The 21,081-nt window shown below is 40.5% G+C and overlaps 1 protein-coding gene across 2 annotated transcripts in view; it reads left to right on the plus strand.

The window, feature by feature from the left end:
* The first annotated feature begins 291 nt into the window (after positions 1-291).
* The window catches only part of Ctnnd2 (catenin delta 2), a 356,516-nt gene continuing 335,726 nt past the window's right edge, over positions 292-21,081 (plus strand). For both annotated transcript variants that reach the window (XM_027943890.3, XM_027943891.3), the window contains exons 1-2: positions 292-379; positions 14,303-14,558. In XM_027943890.3, the coding sequence (XP_027799691.2) occupies positions 307-379; positions 14,303-14,558 (329 nt within the window). In that variant the 5' untranslated portion in view covers positions 292-306. The remainder of the gene's footprint in view (positions 380-14,302; positions 14,559-21,081) is intronic.

The following is a 21,081-nucleotide window of genomic DNA, read 5'->3' on the forward strand; positions in this document are numbered from 1 at the left end:
AAATCAAGGCTGCTGAATGGCGCGATAAGCTGACCAGCTTGAGGGGTTGCTGCCATTTTATGGTATTCGTTTGGTTTTCTGAAGATTGCAAACATTCTGTCTCTCCCCAAATTCAAATATTCTTGGATAGAACTCGGTGCGAATATTGGCTGAGCTTTAATGTGCCCCTGTTAATTTATTTCAGCTGGGTCCCGAGCCTCATACAGCAGCCAGCATGGGCACCTGGGCCCTGAGCTGCGGGCCCTGCAATCCCCAGAACACCACATAGACCCCATCTACGAAGACCGCGTCTATCAGAAGCCCCCTATGAGGAGTCTCAGCCAGAGCCAGGGGGACCCTCTGCCGCCAGCACACACCGGCACCTACCGCACGAGCACAGGTGTGTATTCAGGACCCCACTGCCAGTCAACAGGGGGTGGGATTCCTTGGGAACTTAAACATTGCCCCCCAATGAAACGTGTGCGTGTGTGCGTGCATGTGTGCCTGTGTACCTGCTCCCCACCAGCATTGTCACCTGCCCCTACCAGCAATGTCTGAGGTAACGAGGGTATAAACAGAATGTGACTTCAAGTTAGCGAACAGTGTATACCATGAATGACGGAAGTACAATGGGGATTGGAAGCCTGATTTGTCAAGCAGGAATATTGAAAGAAGCAGTACTGATGTTTCATACCTCCTTATTAATCTACCTAATGAACATAAGAACTCCAAGAAAACATAGCCATTACAGAGAACATAAAATGCAAATGCCTGATGATCATAAGTGTTTTTTAATGGCGTCATCTACTTATTTGGCAAGCTTGGGGGAAAAATATTTACTAAAAATGTAGCATATTTTGAAAGGCACACTTGTATTTTGTTTCATACACGTGATAAGTTGAATCACATGAAATCATTGTTTAAAGGTCTGGTGCTGGCAGTTGCGTGTGATTCAATCAACTCTATAGCTCTCCTGGATTAGATCTGTTTTGAATTGTACAGAGTCATAGGCCACAGGAAGAAAGACAAGGTTTCCCAGAGTATATGGCTATTTAGAAAATAATTGATCTAATGTCATGATTACAGTGTTAGAGGACAGCCAAGGGGATGTTGCGGGTCTGCAGAACTGTAGCTCTCTTCTTTCCTCTGAAGTCCCCCAGTGCTGACAGTAGCTGAGGATCTGGTCCAAAACTTGGCAAACAGATCTGTGTAGCCTCAGAGTTTTGTAATGTCTGGTAGCCACTAACTGCAGTGTAGCAATTTTGTTAAACTCTATTATGATACTAAATTACACGTTTTGAAATCAAGACCAGCTAAGCTACTTTTATCGTTGATTATTGATATTTACATTATAGTGTTTCACTGTCTCATAGGAAGAAAGGCACCAAACACTCTTTATTTTGTTTCTGACATCGTAAATGCTGCCCCATGTTAATAGTACATATCTTGGTATAGATGAAAAAGAATACCCATTTATTCTTCTGTCAGATTTCTCTCACCTTCAGCTGCTAGGTCTACTCCTGTCTGGAGTTGGACTACTTGAACATTTTATTTTTGCATATAATCAACTATGGTAATCTTATTTCTGTGTACTTCTTGTCAAGGAGAAGTAACAATTTCAGTGACATTCAGTACCTAATTTGAATAAAAACTGATGGCAAGAGAGATTTATTAATTCTCTGTTGCATATGCGTACGCTGTTAGAATTATCTCTTGTTAATCAACTTCTAGAGGATTCATGAAAAATCCACTACCATAATAAAAAAAAGCTTAATTAATCTATATCACATTGAAGATAGTATAAGGCTCACACTTTATGAAAACAAACAAAATGAAACTGTAGTGTTTTTCTCTAAGCCTGGAGTCAGTAAATGGTGGCCTGGGGGTCAGATTCAGCTCACCACCTGGTTTAACAGCACTCAAAAGAGTTAAAGAATGACTACTCTGTGTTTAAATGGTTGGAAAAGATCAGAAGGTGAATGATGACTTGTAATATGTGCAGATGGCATAAGAGTCACATATCAGTGTCCATGAGTAAAGCACAGACTGCAGTCCCACCCTTGCGCCTGTGTATCCCTGTGGCCAGTCTGGCTCCAAGTGACAGAGTTTAGAGGCTGTGAGGAGACTTTGGGCTGGCAAAACCAAGAGTAAAGAGCATTTAGGCTCTGGCCCTTTGCAGGGGGACTTTGCTGACCCCTGCTGTATGCCATCAACAGAGAGCTTTCTGAGTGAACCATGTTCTTCTCCTCTCCCGCCTCTGAGGGCAGGTGACAGTGACCTCCAAATACTTCCAGGGGAAGACCTGTGTGCCCTAGAGCTTAGCCAGTAATAATCATGGCAGAGATCCACCAAGGTTGTGACATCCAGATGTCTGAGGCCACATGCCAGCCTGCACCTTTGAACTTGAGACCTTCCTTGAATTTTAAGGAAATCTGGTGGTTTACACAATACTATGAAGTGCATAGATGGTCTTTTGGGAACACAGGTGGAGGAGGAGAAGCTACCTCATTCAAATTCTTAAAGTGTGGAGCCACAAGCTCTTTCCTCTGTACCTGCCCAGGTTGCCCCTTGTCCACACCTGAGCTATTTCATATTCTCACATTTTTCTGAATCCAGAAATCATCTCTATCAGAGCCTGCATATTTGAGATATATATATATATATATATATATATATATATATATATATATATATCCATACTGTAAAATTTTAAAGTCGATCTAGCATAACATATACCTAAAATTAATATTAAAAAGTAGAAATTAAAAATAATGAAATAACAATAAAATAGCTATAATGAGAAATTCTAAGGTAGCTTTCCCACATCTAGTGGATTATCCTTCATATACCCTGTGCTACTTGCCTAATGCTGGAGACCACTGGGGCAGACCTTGAAGAGGCTCCCAGGGGTGGGGAGAGCCTGATCCCATGGGAGAACTGGACAGGTCCTCATAAGGCTTGTTAGACCTGAGTGCTCAGGACCCCTGGCTCTTAGCTTGGATTGGTAATGGAGTGACCGGAGCAATGAGTCTTACCTTTCTGCTCCCAAGTCCTGGGCCATCATCTAGTGTTCCTTTGGTTGGATCCCTAAAGCATTTCAGACAATGCCTTAGAGAGAGTGGGCTAAGGAGATGGAAAGCCAGTTGCTTCCCATCAGTGAGTCCACTCTTAGGAATGAAGACAGGTATAAGATGCTTCCACACTTAACACCTGATGAGTTGGGATATAGAATCAAGCATGAGAAAGAGAATGAGGTTATTCACACTATGGCTACTTTCAGGAGTGTTCTAGTTGCTCTGAACATATTTACTAATCCCCAGAACAATGCTAAAACAGATTTGGTATTATGATGCTCACTTTATAGATCAGAAAACTGAGGCACAGAGGGGTTGAGTGATCTGACCAAGATTGCACAGGTTTTGTGGAGCCAGCCTTTAAACCTTTGCTCCCAGATAGTCTTGCCCCAAATCCTGGCCTTGGGAAAAACTGCATTTGTAAATATCGTCATTTAAAAACATTCAACTTCACAGATGAAAACATATGTATATTCAACAGATCTCATTTGGTTGAGAAGAACTGTTGAAGACACATTGTATACTAGGTGCTCCATCACAGTCAAAGAAGCTCAGAATCTCTTCCTTCCTTGAGCATGTTTCATTCAGTTTCAGAGAAGGAACATGAAAAATTAACAGGTAGTGGATGGTAAATCTTAAAGGATAAATGAATATCCCAGATAAAATCAAAGGCAAAGTATTAATAAAAACACTGAACAGCATATTGTGAGTCTTTGCTTTTGTGCTGGATGACATACAACTCAAGACGAGACTGTGCTATACACAAATTGAAGGATCTCGTTGCCCTGGTCTTCTGCTCATGCCTCCTAAAGATGGCCATCCTGCTCACAGGGAGAGCCTGGCCGTGGGCAGGTGTGTGTTTCTCCTGTCCACCTGCTGTTGTCCAGCGCTGCAGCTGCACTCTCTACTGGCTGGGGCACCTGAGCATTGCTCTGAGATCCTGTGGTTGGTCTCTGTCTCCCCTGGTCAACCCCATGCTGACCTCATCTCTGGGAGTCTCTGGCCCCAAACACCACCAACTACTCTGAATAATAGACTGCTCTGGGTGGAGAGATTTGCCAAGAGCTGACTACACAGAGGACACCGGAAAGCATCTTCAGACATTAAAGAAGAGTCAGGCTAAAGTTCCCTAATCTTCCCCACCAAGAAAAGTGACCCAGGTGGCATGTCCCGAGGTTCAACCCATCACCTCTCTCTGCCTTCCTTCTCTGCTGCTGTAAGGAAGAAGTCCATGCCTGTTGCTTTCTAAGGAAGACAATTTAAACCTCAGATGCCAACTTAGTCTGTCTACCTTTGGGCACTCAGAAAACTCCTCTGGTTTTCTTAAACCATAAAGCAGCCTAACCATCCTGTTAGGGACCTCGTGGACAGGCATTTATGAACATTTAGGTCCATGTTTGAGGATCGAGAGGCCCAAGCCTCACTCCTCCTCTGCAGCTTGTGGATGGTGAAACATACACATAGGTGTCATTGTTTACATAGGAATCAATGCCACTTTATGAAGCTTGACAGGCACACAGTCGACAAAGACTGTGTCAGAGAGCATGTGGGCTGAAGGGGGTCTCCTGCCCCCTCCACAGTCCCAACTCCTGTCATGCCCCTGCTCACCCAGCCCCTGCATGTGTTAATTAACACGACCCACATGTGTTAATCCCCCACCCAGGCCAGCAGAGGCTGCAGGCTGTGAGGACAGTTCTGCGAGTCTCTCTGGTCCCAGAAGTTCTATGAGTAGAGACAAAGTACAGCAGCTGAGCTTCTGCCCAAGGAGAGCAATTGAGGGTCAGAAGCCAGTATGGTGGCTCCAGGGATCTGGTGTCCTTAAAGGAAGGAGAAAGGGTTACTTGTGACTCAGCAGTAGTCCCTGGTCACCAGGCTGTCTCAGAGAGTGCCCCATCACCAGATATGTTGACCGCTTCTTTCTTATAGGACCACTAAGTGGGCTGGGGAGATGGCAAAGGAGGCCACTGTCCCTGGATGGAGAGGCAGGATTTTGTGAACCAGAAATGGCAGATAGGCCTTTGCATCAACCCAGTGTTGGGGTACTAACAACTGCTCGCACAGTGAAATACAAGAAGGCACAAGTTTAATGAAGGTGTCTGTTTAGATGAAACACACATTTCTTCTGAGGTGAGACTGTCAAAACCAGAGCTTGTACAATCAGAAGGACAGCAGGACAAGGAATGTGTGGGCCTCGTGCATCCCTTAGGGAAAAGTCTATTAAGTAGAAACTAAATAGCCACGATTTCTATTTCAAACCCCAAATGTGAATGATGGCCAACTTGGAAGCCCTTTGGTCAACACAGACATTTGACTGTGATACTCCCTTGAACGCGTTTTTGCAAATGAGTGAAAATGACCCACAAATGCTGTGATGCCAGTCCTGGGAGTTTGTTTTGGATAAATGTGACTCTGGGTGACAAGTGACACCAAGCATCCCTGAGGCAACTGTCAGCCTGGAATGAGGGAAGAATTGTGGTTAACAGGCTGCAGGGAGAAAACCCACCAGATATCTTCCTAGGGTGACGAGCATTGCAACAAGGAAAGAAAAAGAAATGTGAAAATAACTGCCCACGTGGGGAAAGTGTTTTTAAAAAACCTGATTCTCTGCAAAAATAGCCAATGTTTGATGAAGTTGTAGTTGGATTACATAAGACCTTCCTATGTGTAAAATTTTCTTATTCTTTACTAATATATAAATATTAGATTGAGTATCAAAACTAAAATTGTAATTTGAGTCCACAAAATGTGGATTATGAACAGTGTATTAATTGTTGTTCCTTCTACCTGAAAGGTCAAGTACTTCTCATTAGAATAAGTCAAATAAGATTTTCTGTTACCTCTCAGTTACAATTTTTACTGTTTTGTAACTTAGGGGTGTCGCTAAGTGGTAGAGTGCTTGCTCGGTGGTCACCAGGCCCTGAGTTTGATACGCATCACCCCCTAAAAAAATTCACTGCCTTTTGTAATCCAAAAGTCAGGGAAACATTATTACCCAATTGAAAATTTTAAATGGGCCCAATGATAAATATCTTCAAAAAAAAAAAAAAAAGTTCCAGTTGCCCAGTTGTTTTCTTATATCAGTTCACTTAAGATGCTATAAATAAAATGTCTACTTATACCTTAGAGAAGACAAAGTGTCTGATGGCAGAGCAGTTAATTGATAAAATTAAAAATCATGAAAACTCATGATTTTGTGCAAATGCATGTTGAGGATCATGTTGATTGATGCCAACCAGGAGTACCCATAACTGATACCATTGCTTTGTCCTAGAAGGCATACCCCAACCTCCTGGGAGTTCACTTTACCCCTTGAGTTATGCCAATAAGCACAGCAATGTTGAAAAGAATAAAAGCCAAAGATTATGTGACAATCTGAACATTGAATGGGGCCTTAATATAACACTGTAAGTTGGAACTTAGAAAGAGTTAAGACATGGCCAGAAGACACTCCCCTGTGAAGCCATACTCACATATAGCGGCTTCTGCCCTCAACACCTGATATTTTCTATCAGAGTAGAGTAGAGGCTCTAGAACTTACTAATATGACTGTTTTAATTCTTGGAAATATTAAAATTTTTAGAAAAATGAACAAGATCAAGATCATGGTTTCACTTGAATGGAAATGTTTACTTTCTAGTATAAAAAGGGCCACAGCACCATTGGTCCCACATCTACCAGATCCCAGTCTCTGTCCCTGATTTTCAGAGCCTCAGCCAGTTAATAAGATTCTTTGCTCAAACACTTAAGCACCCTGGGAGTGTCTTTGGGACTTCTTATTTAGCAGGTAAACATTTGGATATATAAAGAATATAATAGGTCTTTTAATCGTAACCACATCCTGTCAAGTACTTGATATTATGTCATTTAGTGCTTAAGAAGGTAGAGTAGACTTTTTTTCCAGGGCTAATGCTGTTCTTCAGCCACCTGGTCTTGCGCCCAGCTCTGTCTCCACATGACCCTCCCGTGAGGCCACATGAATCATCAGGAAACATGCTCGTGTTTCTCATGCAGCCCCACTTCCTGCCTTCCCCTCTTGTCCTGTGGCAAGGGTGCAGAGACCCCTTTATCCCACCCTAGGTGAAAGAAATGAATCCACCTTGGATACATGAGCATTTTCTACCCACTCCTCCATTTCCATTTTGATGGGAAATTTTATCCAGGGACCTTCATCCAGGTCTATTCTGTTTTCAGCTGGAGTCAATTTTTGCTGTTTCTAAGGAAGAAGCCAAAGAAAATCACAACATAGATTCTGAGGAATATTAAAGTGGGGCAAGTCACCTAGGTAATAGGACTTGATCAGGCACACTGTGTGTCTCACTAATTTGTTATCTTGTTTGGCATTTCTGTCAAAAACATTACCCTTCAAAGTGCATGGGCTGTATTCTGGGAACACCCTCCACATCTTGTGCTCAACAGTATATTAGAGGGGAGAGAAACTGGCAGACCCTGGAGTCAGCCTGAGTTGGGATCCCAGCTCCACCCAGTGGGTCCCCCACCTGCTCACCTGGGAGATGATGAGGTGGTATAGGTGTAATGGTACCTGCCACCTGGGCTGTTTTGCACAGTAAGTGAGACAATCTGTGTAAGCTCCTTACACAGCGGCTAGAACAACAGGAAGCTCTATGTAAATACTGATGATTATACCCTTCTTGTATTCCCATTCAAAACTGAAAATGTGCTCAGAATGTTGAAAAAGCATGACCATAGCATCATCCATAGTAACTCTCATTACACACAATATGAGTTAAAGGAGATCAAATTATACAGGATTGAGTATACATTTAAATATGTAAAAAAAGCATATGTATATAGAACTCAACATGAACTCTTTTTCTGGGGGCGGGGATACCAGATATTGAACTCTGGGACACTCGACCACTGAGCCACATCCCCAGCCCTATTTTATATTTAATTTAGAGACAGAGTCTCCCTGAGTTGCATAGCGCCTCAGTTATGCTGAGGCTGGCTTTGAACTCACGTTCCTCCTGCCTCAAACTCCTGAGTCGCTGGGGTTAGATTACAAGCATGTGCCACACGCACGGCCACACTTTTAGATTCTTCAAGCAATACATGACAAGAAGAAAACTGTAGAAACGGTTCAGGATAGGTTTTTATTTTATTTTTCTCTTTTAAACTGTCATATATAAATTTAAAAAATAATTTAAAAAATTTAAAAAAAGAAATTCCAAATAAATTTTTTGTTTTAAAAAAATAATAAAAAAATACACCTACAATATATTCATATGCACAACCTCACGTGCAGTTTGAGAACCACTGTTGTGGGAATGTTTGCCCTTTGCAGATGTTTCAGTACTTTCTTTTTCAATAAAACAGTGAAAACGATATCAACAGTAATGATATCTTCCCATCACTACTAATAATCATGCATTAAGTGCTTCTGCCCACAGAAATAATATGTAAAGTTGAAAGATTATGTTAAATTTGCCCTTGAATATTTTCCCAGTCAGTTTAGGGTCAGCCTGTGCCAAGTACAGAAAAGTAGAAGACGCTGACAATGTGGCTCTTGAGGTTCATGCTGTAAGGATCTGCTGAAGGATGGGATTGAACTCTCCTTTTTTTTATTTGTTCTAATTAGTTATACATGACAGTAGAATGAATTTCGATTCGTTGTACATGTATGGAGCACACTTTTCACTTCTCTGTGCATGATGTAGAGTCACACCATTCGTACAAGTGCCTAGGGTAATGATGTCCATCTCATTCCACCGTCTTTCCTGCCCCACTGCTCCCTCCCCTCCCCACACTTCACCTTCACCCTCTCCAAAGTTTGTCCATTCTTCCATGTTAAGAGGATGGAGGCCATATTCTGTCACTTCAGCCATCATTTTTTTCTGAGCTTTCTTTAATTACCTTATTATATGCTTATTTTGTATTTACCAAGATAGCACCTATAAATGTGTTATGTTCTCACATTTATCCATATTTGTAAATATATATAAAAGCAAAGCAAATAATATAAAAACAGAAATGTTTGCTTCCTCTTTGTTCAACCCTACTTTACATTCCTCCCAACAGATTTTTACTGTATACCCAGATTCTTGGGTTTTTTTCCCATGCTTTTCTCCATTTTCAGTAAATAATGTTTGTAGCCATACATCGTTCATACAGCAGAATGTTTCCTTTTATTTTAAAAGATGCATCACCTCCTCTTTCAAATATAACGCATTGAACATCTCTCTGTTTTTCCTTGATAAACTAGAGCTTTATTTGTGTAGCTCTACAGAAAACAGACAGATAATTTCATGAACAGCATAGGTGATGTTGGTGTCAAGTCAGCTGCAGAAGTGCCTCCTGCTTGGGGTCCCCAGAGAGAGCAGAGTCACCTACCTTGGAGTTCAGGAGCTTACTGAGGCGAGGAGGCTGTTTGCAGAGCAGGTGGGGAGGAGCATGTTTGCAGAGCTGATGAAGTCCAGTCCCCTGCAGATGTTTGCCATGAGGCATTTGTTGGATGGAGTCATTCTACAGGAGGTCAGCGGAGCTCCAAAGCTCAAATAACAGATATGTTCAGCTGGACAGAGATTAAGGGGAAAACGTATTGAAGGAAAATCCAGTAGCACAACAGTATTTATTTATCATCCTTAATGATGAGTCTGATTTGTGTCAGCCACACCAAGGCCTGAAAAATCCTCCAAAAAGGGGAGAGTTGAACGCTGAATCATTATAGCATTCACCCCAATACCTTACGTACAGTCCCCTAAACCATCAGTTTCAACATTTGAATGCTAATACTACTAATAATAGCTCAATTATTTTACATTTTTGTATGTTAGGTGTCTAACACTTTTCATGTGCTCAAAGTAAACCATGATGCTATGAAGTCATGGGAAAATTTTTTAATGTATACTTAAAAAAAAAATAAGGAATTACATAGTTACATTGCTGATGTTTGGTTTGCGATCAGTTTGATCCTCACACATTTTGTTCTGTATGGTTTTAGAACCCATTCTTTAATGTATGTACGTCCCTGACACACATATTGATATTTTACATTGCTTCCTTGCATGGATCATTCTCATATTTGTTTCAAATTAGCAACACCAATTTGAATGCTGGTTTTCTATTTTGAAATTCTCATCACCTACCTTATTTATTGGGACCTAGAAGAAGTTTCAATCATGTATTTGGGATGATACTTTTGAAAAGCCACTCATCAAAGTCAAAACTTTGGTGTGGTTTTCCTGTGTATTTCTGCTGTATATCATAGTAAATTCAGTGTAGTGAAAAGTTGTGTAAATGAACATGACATGCCAATTTGTAATAATTTTGGTCATTATAATACTATATATTCCAATGATTAGTTCCTATTGTAATTCCATCTCTCTACCTTTAGTAGATATTTCCCTTAGTTTTAGACATCTCATAATTTTTTCTAAGTTTTTAGACCATATTAGATAATTCAGTAGTATGCATCTTTGAAGTTTTAAACTTGGTCCAACAGCCATGGTGGATATAAGTGTAGACTCTGGAGACAGATTGAACCCAAGGGTTAACTTCCCATCCTACCAGGTCTCAGCCAAACCTCACCATGTGGTTTCATCTCTCTGTGCCTCAGTTTCCCATCTGTAAGTAAGAATGATGTTTACCCTCTGCTCAGTTGTTGGAGGAAACATGGGTCCACACCGTTACACAGAACTGACCACAGTACTCACCTGCAAGGAGCTGGCTGGCCAGGGCAAGGGCCTGTGCCCACTGCCCTAGGTGCAGTCCCTTTGTCTGATATTGTGGATTTCAGCCTTGGTAATGGTGATGATAGCATCTCCTTTATTTAACATTTTCTCTGATCTCCCTCATTTCAACCAGGATTCCATGGGGCCATGATTCTCTTGACAACTTTGGCTCTGTGGTGTGGAGAGCTCTGTTACTTTGTTCCATGCCAAGGACTATCCAAGGATGGGACCTGAACTCAGTTCTCTAACTCAGAAGCTAAGCTGTACATGAGTTGATGACATTTCCCTGAAAAAGGCCAAAGTCCAAGACAGATAAGAACCTAATAACTTTTTAAAACTCGGCTCCACCCTCTCTTTTTTCTCATACTGAGATTTGCCTTCCTGCTTCCTTCTAATTGAACTTCACACCCTATTTCACATTTTTATACCTTTATTTTATTTATTTATTTTTATGTGGTGCTGAGGATAGAACCCAGTGCCTCATACATGCTAGGCAAGTGCTGTACCACTGAGCCCCAACCCCAGCCCCTATTTTCACGTTTTGATCCCTCTTCTATTCTTCAGTTTGGGGTCTGCTCTTTGGTAGGGTTTGTCTTAAACTCCTTCTGTCATATTATATTGTCTCTTAATTTATGATCCTTTGAGTGTTCGTGTGAAGGCACTCAGATTGTTCCATCACTGTTCCTCCTAACACACACACACACACACACACACACACACACACACACCAGTAACAAATTTCTTTAGACTTCAGTGTTATTTCCTGGTCTTTACCACTCTGTCCTCCTTTCCTGTTAACCATTGTGGATAATGTATTAGTAATGAATACTTCTGTAAAGATGAGGGCTTTTTTTCTGAAAACCATTTTCAGCAAGATTGAACATTAATATTTAGTTTCCTGAACCAAAAAAAATCCACTTCTCTGAAAAAAAGTCAGGTATGCTCAGTTTTCTCCTTTTGCCCTTGGTTTTCTGGCCAACTTATCACAGCTGTTTTTTTAAATATTTTTAATTGTAGGTGGACATAGTACCTTTATTTTATTTATTGATTTTTATGTGGTGCTGAGGATCAAACCCAGTGCCTCACATGTGCTAGGCAAGTGTGGTACCTCTGAGCTACAACTCCGCCCTACACAACTCTAATAGAAAGTGAAATTCTGTTTACATCTGTTCATTTGCCTAGATTTTAGATCATAGCCATAACATAAAGCACGTTGTATAAAATTGTTAAAATGTGAAATTTAATTAGACATCTTAGTAGTATTTTGGAGAAATTATAAATACTTAAGAAATTGCTTAGAGACATAAAGCAGATTTTCTGATTATGTATGTAATATAAATTAATCTGATCTAATTATTTTCGAAACTTGTATATCAGAACAGCCCTCACCATCTCAAAATACTTCTTTTATGAATATACTCACTTTCATTTAGAAAACTTTTCTTAAATTTTTTTTAGTTTTTATTGTGTCACTTTATCATGTAACCTAATTTTTGATTATTATAAGATCGAGTATTGAAAGACACTTTTTAAAATTAATTTTTTGTTTTAATTAAAATTTGTTTTAATTTTGTTTTAATTGGTTATACATGAGAATAGAATGCATTTATGTACTTTGATATGTCATACATAGATGGGATATTATTTCTCATTTTTTTGAGTGTACATGTTGTAGAATCATATTGGTCATATAGTCACATATAAACATACATAAAGTAATAATGTCTGTTTCATTCTACTACCTTTCCTATCCTCCCCTCCCCTCCCCTCCCCTCCCCTCCCCTCCCCTCCCCTCCCCTTCCCTCCCCTCCCCTCCCCTCCCCTCCCCTCCCTTCTCTTCCCTCTGCCTAATCTAAGGTAACACTATTCTTCTCTAGTTTCCCCCCACCAGCACCTTATTGTGAATTAGCATACACATAATAGAGAAAACACATGTCCTTTGGTTTTGTGGGATTGGCTTATTTCGCTTAGCATGATATTCTCCAACTCCATCCATTTACTGGTAAATGCCATAATTTCTCTCTTCTTAAAAGCTGGGTAAGATTCCACTGAGTATATATACCACATTGTCTGTATCCGTTCTTCTATTGAAGGGCACCTACATTGGTTCCGTAGTTTGGCTATTGTGAATTGAGCTGCTATAAACATTGACATGGCTGCATTACTGTAGTATGCTGATCTGCTGGTGGGACTGAAAATTGGTGCAACCACTATGGAAAGCAGCCTGGAGATTCCCTATAAAACTTGGAATGGAACACCATTTGACCCAGCTATCCCACTCCTCGGTTTATTCCCAAAGGACTGAAAGTAACTTTTAAAAGAGATTGAGGAGGACTGGGGATGTTGCTAAGCAGTAGAGTGTGTGCCCAGCCTTTCCTTAGCCTCTTTTAATGGTTACTTTCTCAACGCGACGCGTCTTTTGTGTATGGTATGGTATATATTGCCTAATGTGAGACAGGATAAAATAAGCTCTGAGGCGTGCTCAAGAAGTCAGAGTTGTGGAGTGGGATTTATAACTAGAATCTAATTCCACTTAGAGGGTTGTGGTACCAATGGTCACATTTAGACACTGGCTATAATCTGAGGATATTCTGATTCATAGTGCTGGAAAGCATGTGTGCTGATACTGATCACAGGTGTCAGCTGTTGGAGCAGTAAATCACTGTCACGTTGTATTGGTCCGAAAGTGGTATTTTCATTATATATATGTATCAATTAAACTTTAGAGGTTAAAAATATTGAGAACCAGATAAAAATAATCACATAAACGATCTAAAAAGAGCTTAGGAAGCAAACTAAAAAATGAGATTCCGTTTGGCAATCATCAAACTGACTTTAGTAGCTGGTGTAAAGTCCTCTTCTGAAAAGCTGAGTCTGCCCATCATTCTGTCTGCCTTGTGGTTGGGATGACGTCCCCCATGTCTGCACACCTACCTTACACCATAGGCATTTGTTCCTACACAGCTCTACTTGAGAAAGAAGCCTGCAAACATCTGTAGGAGTTACTTGACAGAAACTAGCGCAGCCCTGCACAGCGCTGCACATAGTGCTTATGGAAATGCAAGCCTACCTCTCCCCCCAGCACCCCACTCACACATCCTCCTCTCTTCCTTATTTTCCTCTCTTCAGGAAAACTAATTCATTTCTGAATTTGTCCCAAGCCCTTAATGATACTAATGCAAGGTGACCTGAGTGACCCCGTCCCAAATGACCTCAACTTCAGTAGTGAGGTCATAGCTGTCCTTCCTCACAGTGTTCCCTAGACTTCTGCTTAGTTCACAATTCAGTTGGATGCTCCTACCCTTGGATGTGGGTTAGCAATATACACGTGACAGGTGGATCCCTGCCCTGTTCCTGTAGGGTGTGTTTCTGAAGTAGCATGCTGATTACATTTGACTGGATAATATTGAATATGTGGTTCAGATATGACAGATTAACTATTTTTATTCTTTCGAACCCCTATTTTTTATGTGTGTAATGTTCCCCCCTGCCTAGACCTGGTTAACCGTTTCTGTGAGCAGGTCCTCAATTTTTTACTTTGTCCCTACTTTCCTGTCCTAGCCCCATCCTCCCCCGGTGTCGACTCCGTCCCCTTGCAGCGCACAGGCAGTCAGCACGGGCCACAGAGTGCCACAGCAGCCACCTTCCAGAGGGCCAGCTACGCCGCAGGCCCAGCCGCCAACTACGCAGACCCCTACCGACAGCTGCAGTATTGTCCCTCTGTTGAGTCTCCTTACAGCAAATCCGGCCCTGCCCTCCCGCCCGAAGGCACCTTGGCCAGGTCCCCGTCCATCGACAGCATTCAGAAAGACCCCAGGTGGGTAAAACCCTTTTTCTCATACCTGTGATGTCGGAAACGGTTTTATAACTGGGTGTTGATTCAACATATTTTTATGTCACTTCAGCATTTACGTCACTGGCTAAGTATGAGACAGTTGGCTTTACTTGGATTTTGTACTTTTATTTAATATGGGACATGAGAATTCACAGTGGATTCCTAGTACGTTGTGATTCCATATCATGAAATGATGGTCGATCATTGAGCTGTGTGCAGTGGTGCACCCATGTAGTCCCATCGACTCGAGTGGCTCAGGCAGGAGGATCACTTGAGCCCAGGAGTTTGAGACCAGTCTGGGCAACACAGCAAGACGCTATCTCAAAACAGAACACAAATGGAGATCTCTTGATGGGAACAGCTTTAGGGGCTTGAGGTTTCAGCCATTTGGTAAGATCTAGAGGAGCTCCTGGTGATGCAGTAGAAACTGAGGCTTGGAGAGCAGAGGTTGTGTCACTTGGCTTCCAGTGCCGTGGTCTAAGAGGTATGCTTTTGTCTCCGTGGGAGCATCCTTTGTCACCTTTTGTCTTTCCACTTATCACAGTGTCAAGATAGCTCCTCCCAAGTTATTGTAAAAATTATAAATTTGGAAATTCCCTGTGAACTTCATTGGTCTATGTTTGAGAATAAATGCTAGGATGAACTAATTTGGGGATTAACCAAAACTTGGAACACAGTATATTAAAGAAATTGTTGTTATGAAGTGTGTCTCTTTTTTTACTTTCGTTTTTTCCAACAGCGGCAAAGGATTTAGTGATGCTTTACTTTTGAGGTTCCAATTGACTCCCTGTAGAGTTAAATGATGTTTTATTCATAGCCATTGGCTTTATGCAGATAGAGTCCCACAAATACATATCTGCATCTGCAAGTACTACAGAAATGTCAAATTTCTGGAATATCTTTATGGAAGGGCATGTAGCTTGACTCTGGTGGGAAACTTAAATTTTGTCTTAAGGAATTTTTACTTACAGAGAACACAGATTTCTGTGTATTACATTGAGAAGTTTGCGTACATTCTTTAGCAAGAAGAAATCAATTTTACAAACATAAAAAGCAGAATGTTATCGTTTATGTATTCTCTGAGATAGATACTTTAGTATAGATCAAACCCACTTGTAGTATCCTTGCTAAATACCATATTTGGTCTAACCTCCATTATAAAATTCAATTGTAATAAATCCTTATTGTTAAGGACTACAAATTAGAAATATACTTGCATCGACAATGCTCACTGTCCTGGTTTTCTAGATTTTCAGTGTCAGTAACGGTCTCTATAGTCTTGGTCCTGAAATTTGCCCTAAATGTTTAAGTATTCTTAATTATGTTTCATTAGAATATTCTTTGAAAAATACTTCTGCACTCTCTATTTTCACATAATTTTTTCTCAATATGCAACTGAAAATATGTGGAAATACAACAATAGTAAGCCATTAAGAAGTCTGAAACAGAAAAATATATTCTTGAATTGGCTGGCTTGTATTTAACATTGTATATTTCAATGGAGAATAAATATTTTATCTCTAATTAAAAAGCTTTACATTTTCATATTAAGAAAATTTGGATTATGAGAGACAAAAATTTTATTTCTCTAGCTGCAAGTTTGCGTCTGTTTTATACTGTGTATTAAATGCATTTTATTAAATGGCATATCCTTTTTATTTTATATTACTGTCACTTTTATAGGCTTTTTTCTTCTTTTGCTGTATCGGCATAGCTCTTACCTTTTCGAGTTATGGATTATGTCACTTATATTTATTGAGTGCCTGCTATAAACCAGAAACAGTAACACCAACAAGAAATGTTAGAGTGAATCTGAGAATCTTTTGTGTGTGTTAAGTTTATATGCAAATCAGTGCTACAAGAATTACAAGTTCAACATTATTTTTAAGAATGCTAAATGTTGGCCTTAAAAATGTATGAATTCTGAAAAACACATACCACCATCCTAAGCTTAGGCATTCAGACAAAATAGAGCCACATCTAGAGCTGCAATTGGATTGTTGTGGCTCAATATAGAAGTGAATAAATCTGACTTTATACAAAATGGAGCATAAAGTATAATAATGTCTTGTAGTTTTTTTTTTTTTTTTTTTTAAACAAAGGAACATGTCAAAATTTTCTTAGTGGAAACACATGCCAAATCTAATGTTCAAATCTGAAATGTAATTCTTCTTTCAATAAAATTGTTGTGCTTTTTCCTTTAAAATGAATTTTTATTCTTCATAAGCAAATATTGCCTTAACTTCTAATTCTTAAAATTATTTACCTTTACTTACTTTGCATGATGACTTAAGATTTAGATTTTTTCAGCCTTTTGACTTTTTTCACACATTTATACATACATGTACCTAGGAGAGTGTGTTAGAAGTTTGACATATCATTAAACAACAAGCCACAAGCCACATAAGCCTCTTTACCATTACAAACACAGGTTTATAACAGTTTTCTTACTTCTTTGAAGTACTTCTCCTTTGTGAGAGGAAACTGGTGTCCCCCATGCTGTCCCTTGAATAAGAGGTGTGATGTGACTTTGGGGTGGTCACCTTGAAGCTGGAGGGCACACGGGCCAGTCACTCCACTCTGCAGCCTGTGTTGGCTTGAGTGTTTTGTTTCTTTACCAAAACTAAAAGGGAAAGGGAAACGCTGTATTAAGGTCTGTTGTGATTTTCTGAGGAGGGATGAATGGCTGAGCCGGGTGTGTGGGTGAGAAGCTGGGAAGAGTGAGCAGCACTAACGCCTCCCTAGAGGCGTGTCTCTGCTGGCTGGTTTAGTTCTTTTCCAGTGCACGGCTTGTCTATCTTATTAAAGACCAGTATCTTTTCTCTATTAAGGAGCTATAATATTATTCAGTCAGAAGTTTTCAAGTAAATTTGGCATTTTAAAATAAGAATTTGGAGTCAGGAGAGCCTCTGTTCATTCGTTTGGACTTTAAGCCAGAGACAACCTGTCAGCTTTGAGTTAGTCTGAGTCACAGGATGGAAGGATTGTTGCAAGGTTGGATTTTTCTTGTTGATGGTTGGCTCATGAGGATTTGAGGCAGAACTTTGGTCTTCTGTGCTGTTAACTGCCCTATCATACACACCAACAAAGAGGGCACACAGAAGTATTTTACCGAAGAGGAGGTAAATCCAGCTTCTCTTTTAAAGTTGGCAATCACTGGGAAAATAGTTTTTTATACATATAAAATTAACTTTACAGGTGTGTTTTGATTTTAAGAAGCCTTTATTTTGTAATGGTATGCCATCTTGCATCAAACATGACTTTCCTAAGGACTATTAACATAGCGAATACGGTTTTGGATGTGTGCCCAATATCGAGTCCTATTTGTTCCTATTTCTGAACGTGTGAGTCAAATATAAATTCTGAGTTAAATTATGTGGAAGCGGTTATCAGTGACATCAGGAGTGATGAGTCTTATAATAACATTCTTATTTTGAAATTCTAATTAATGAAGTAACTAGAACAACATAAAGCAAGACTGATATTCAAAGATACTTTGGATGTAATAAGTGTTCTCGTCTACAAAAGAAGAGAAGTGTTGGCCAAGACAGTTCACCAATATAATGCATAAATTATAGCAATCACAGCATACTTTTAATATGTTTGGTAAATCCCTTTTCAGGGTGATGTGTGTCTTGAAGGATGTACACTATCTCAAAAGCAATTTTCAAACATACCACAAGAAATCTCAATTGATGCAAATGTGATTTACAATAAAACTTTTCTTTTTGTTATTCATCATAACAGAAAAAATGCATAAAATGGCATATTTTTAATACAGCTATTGGACCCAAATTAGGAACTGCATTTTCAATTGGCTTTTCAAATTTATTCTCCATGGAGTTGTTTAAGCCACAAAGTTGATCCATAATATAAAAGAAGGAACTTCTAAAGAATTATATGTATATTCCTACTTTATTTCCTATTTTGAGGTATTACTGAAAGTTATTTTGACATTATATTATTGGATCTCAATTAATAATATCACTTCTAAATATTATATTATTATGTAAACCTCAGTAGGAAAAATGATTTTCAAATACTGTTTTATTTTATATTTTAACAGTTTACAGCTCACACACACCTAATATGTAGTAAACTGAATGTTCAGGAAGCAAAATATGGTTTTATATGCTTTTTGAAAGGTGAAGGTTGAAAAATAGTTTTTAAATGTTAAGGTTTAAACACCATTGCTATGCAATTGAAGCTATCATGTAGCTTCAGTAACATTGCTGAAGTGTTGGCTGTAAAACACAAATAATATTTTTCATAGTCCAGTTCACGTGGGTGATGAGTCTCCGGGGAGCTGGCTTTTAACTTCAGATGTGCAATACTCGTTTATTTAACTGGAACGTCAGAGGGAAGCACAGGATTCACAGTGACAAGAAAGAACCTCTGAGCTTGAAGAGCACCAGGAAGGCACTTACTCCCTGGGCCCAGAGCAAGCCCACTACCCTATGGGAATGCTGCTGGCAGGTGGCCGCACACTTCCTGGAAGTAAAATAAACTGGCCACTCACCTCCTCTTGACTAAGTTTACAATTTTTCTTTGAGTCGTTCAGATCTCCAACTCTAATTTATATAGATCCAAAATCTGCATCTCTTGTGAGCTCATCCCTGATGTTGTCTCTGCCCTTTGAAGTCACATGAGAATGCGCCTATTCCTTCTCTAGGAGTGAACTTAGATGGCAGTTACAGAAGGTCCCACCAGGGGCGAGGACTCCTGTCCCTGTCCCTGTGCAAGCTCCCCTCATCCCAGGAGCTCCCAGGTCACCCTGCAGGGGCCGTCTCCTCCCAGGTCTGTCTCACACCTCACCAGCAAGTACAGAAAGAATGAATGCGAGCAGGGGCCAACCTGGGCTTATTGTGGGTTTTCTTGAAAGTAAGATGACAATGATGTCTCTAACTGATAACGGGAACAACAACAATTAAAATTAATGAGTTTTACAGCCACTCTCAGGGTTAAATTTTTCATATTAATTTTTTAATTTCCTGTTTCCAAAAATCCCTAGCACAGGACTTTTAATAATGGCTATTTTACATAGGACAAAACTGAGACCCAGAGAGCTAGAAATCGAACCCAAATCTGACTAATTTTCAGCCCTGTGCTTCTAACTGCTATGAGCATTGATACCAATATCACCAACCAAACAGAATGCCTTGTCTTTCCTCATGTGTCTTCTGCAAAGACATGAATCAATTATACTCAACTCAGGTTTTTAATTTTCTTTTCAACTTAAAGGATGGGGCTTTATATCAGATGATTCCATTATTTGGTACTACAGAAATCTTTTTTTGGATCCCCACATTTTTTTTTTTTTTTACCAAGTGTAATTACTATAACTTTTGCTCCTTGTCCCTTGAAAACTTGAAAGGCGTGCTGTGTGTCCAGCAAGGTTTCCTCCACATGTGGCTGGCACCAGCCCAGAGATGGAGCCCTGTGGCGCTCATTCCTTGCACCCCAGGTTCATGTCACGGCAGTAAAGGTGACTTTTCTCTGGAAAGTTCTAGGACAGATTAGGCAGATACGGGAGCAGCCTGAACATGGCCTTGTGCTTTAAGGAGCTTTCACAGTTGTCCTGGAGAGAAAGGTTTCTCCAGAAGTGACCCTCTGTGTTGAGTAACTAAGAAGAGTGCTGAGAGGCCCAGTAGAGAGGTGGAAGGTGTCCTGCAGCTGAGAGGGACAGAAGGTTTACTTGGGAGAATAGGAGAAAGCTTTCCAGGCAGAGAGGACAGTCAGACAGAAAAGAGGGCTGGTAGTGGAGCAGGGAGGACCATTGCAAACACTGAGGCCTGGTTCAGCTGGACTGTGGGGATACGCAGGGAAACCTCTGGGCGTCCCTGTCTCCCCAACCAACCAGGATGAAGTGCCAGCTGGCACCTCCATGTGGACGTTTCTTCTCATAATGTTATGACTGTTCTGTACTAATTTCCTAGGGCTGCTGTCTTAGTGTGTTTGGGCTGCAATAACAAAAGTACTGCTCATGGTTCTGAGTTCCAGGAAGTCCAAGATCCAGGTGTGTGGGAAGACTTTGGTCTAGTGAGGGCCTTTCCTTGTAGATGGCACTTCTCACTCTGGGTTTTCATGTGGAAGGGGCAAGGCAGCTCTCGGGGACCTCTTTGGGAATCCTAATCCCATTCGTGAGGACTTCACCTCAAGACCTAATCACCTCCCCAAAGGCCTCACCTCTCTTACTATCACTGTGGCCATTGGGTTTTAAGATTTGAATTCAGAGGGGACTCAAACATTCAACAATAGCGGCTACTATAACAAATTATCACAAACTCGGTGGCCTTAAATTTAAAAAAAAAAAATGTATTCTCTCAGGTGTGGAGCCTGGAGGTCTGAAACCCACATGCCACCGTGCTGCCTTCCTCCAGGGCTCTACGGGGAGCCTTCTTCACCTCCTGCTTCTGGTGGCCCCAGACATTCCTTGACTTTGGACTCAACACTCCAGTCTCTGCCTCTGTCTTCACGTTCTATCTTCTCTCTGTTTTTACCTACC

Source organism: Marmota flaviventris, chromosome 5 (genome assembly GCF_047511675.1).
Source record: "Marmota flaviventris isolate mMarFla1 chromosome 5, mMarFla1.hap1, whole genome shotgun sequence".
NCBI lineage: Eukaryota > Metazoa > Chordata > Mammalia > Rodentia > Sciuridae > Marmota > Marmota flaviventris.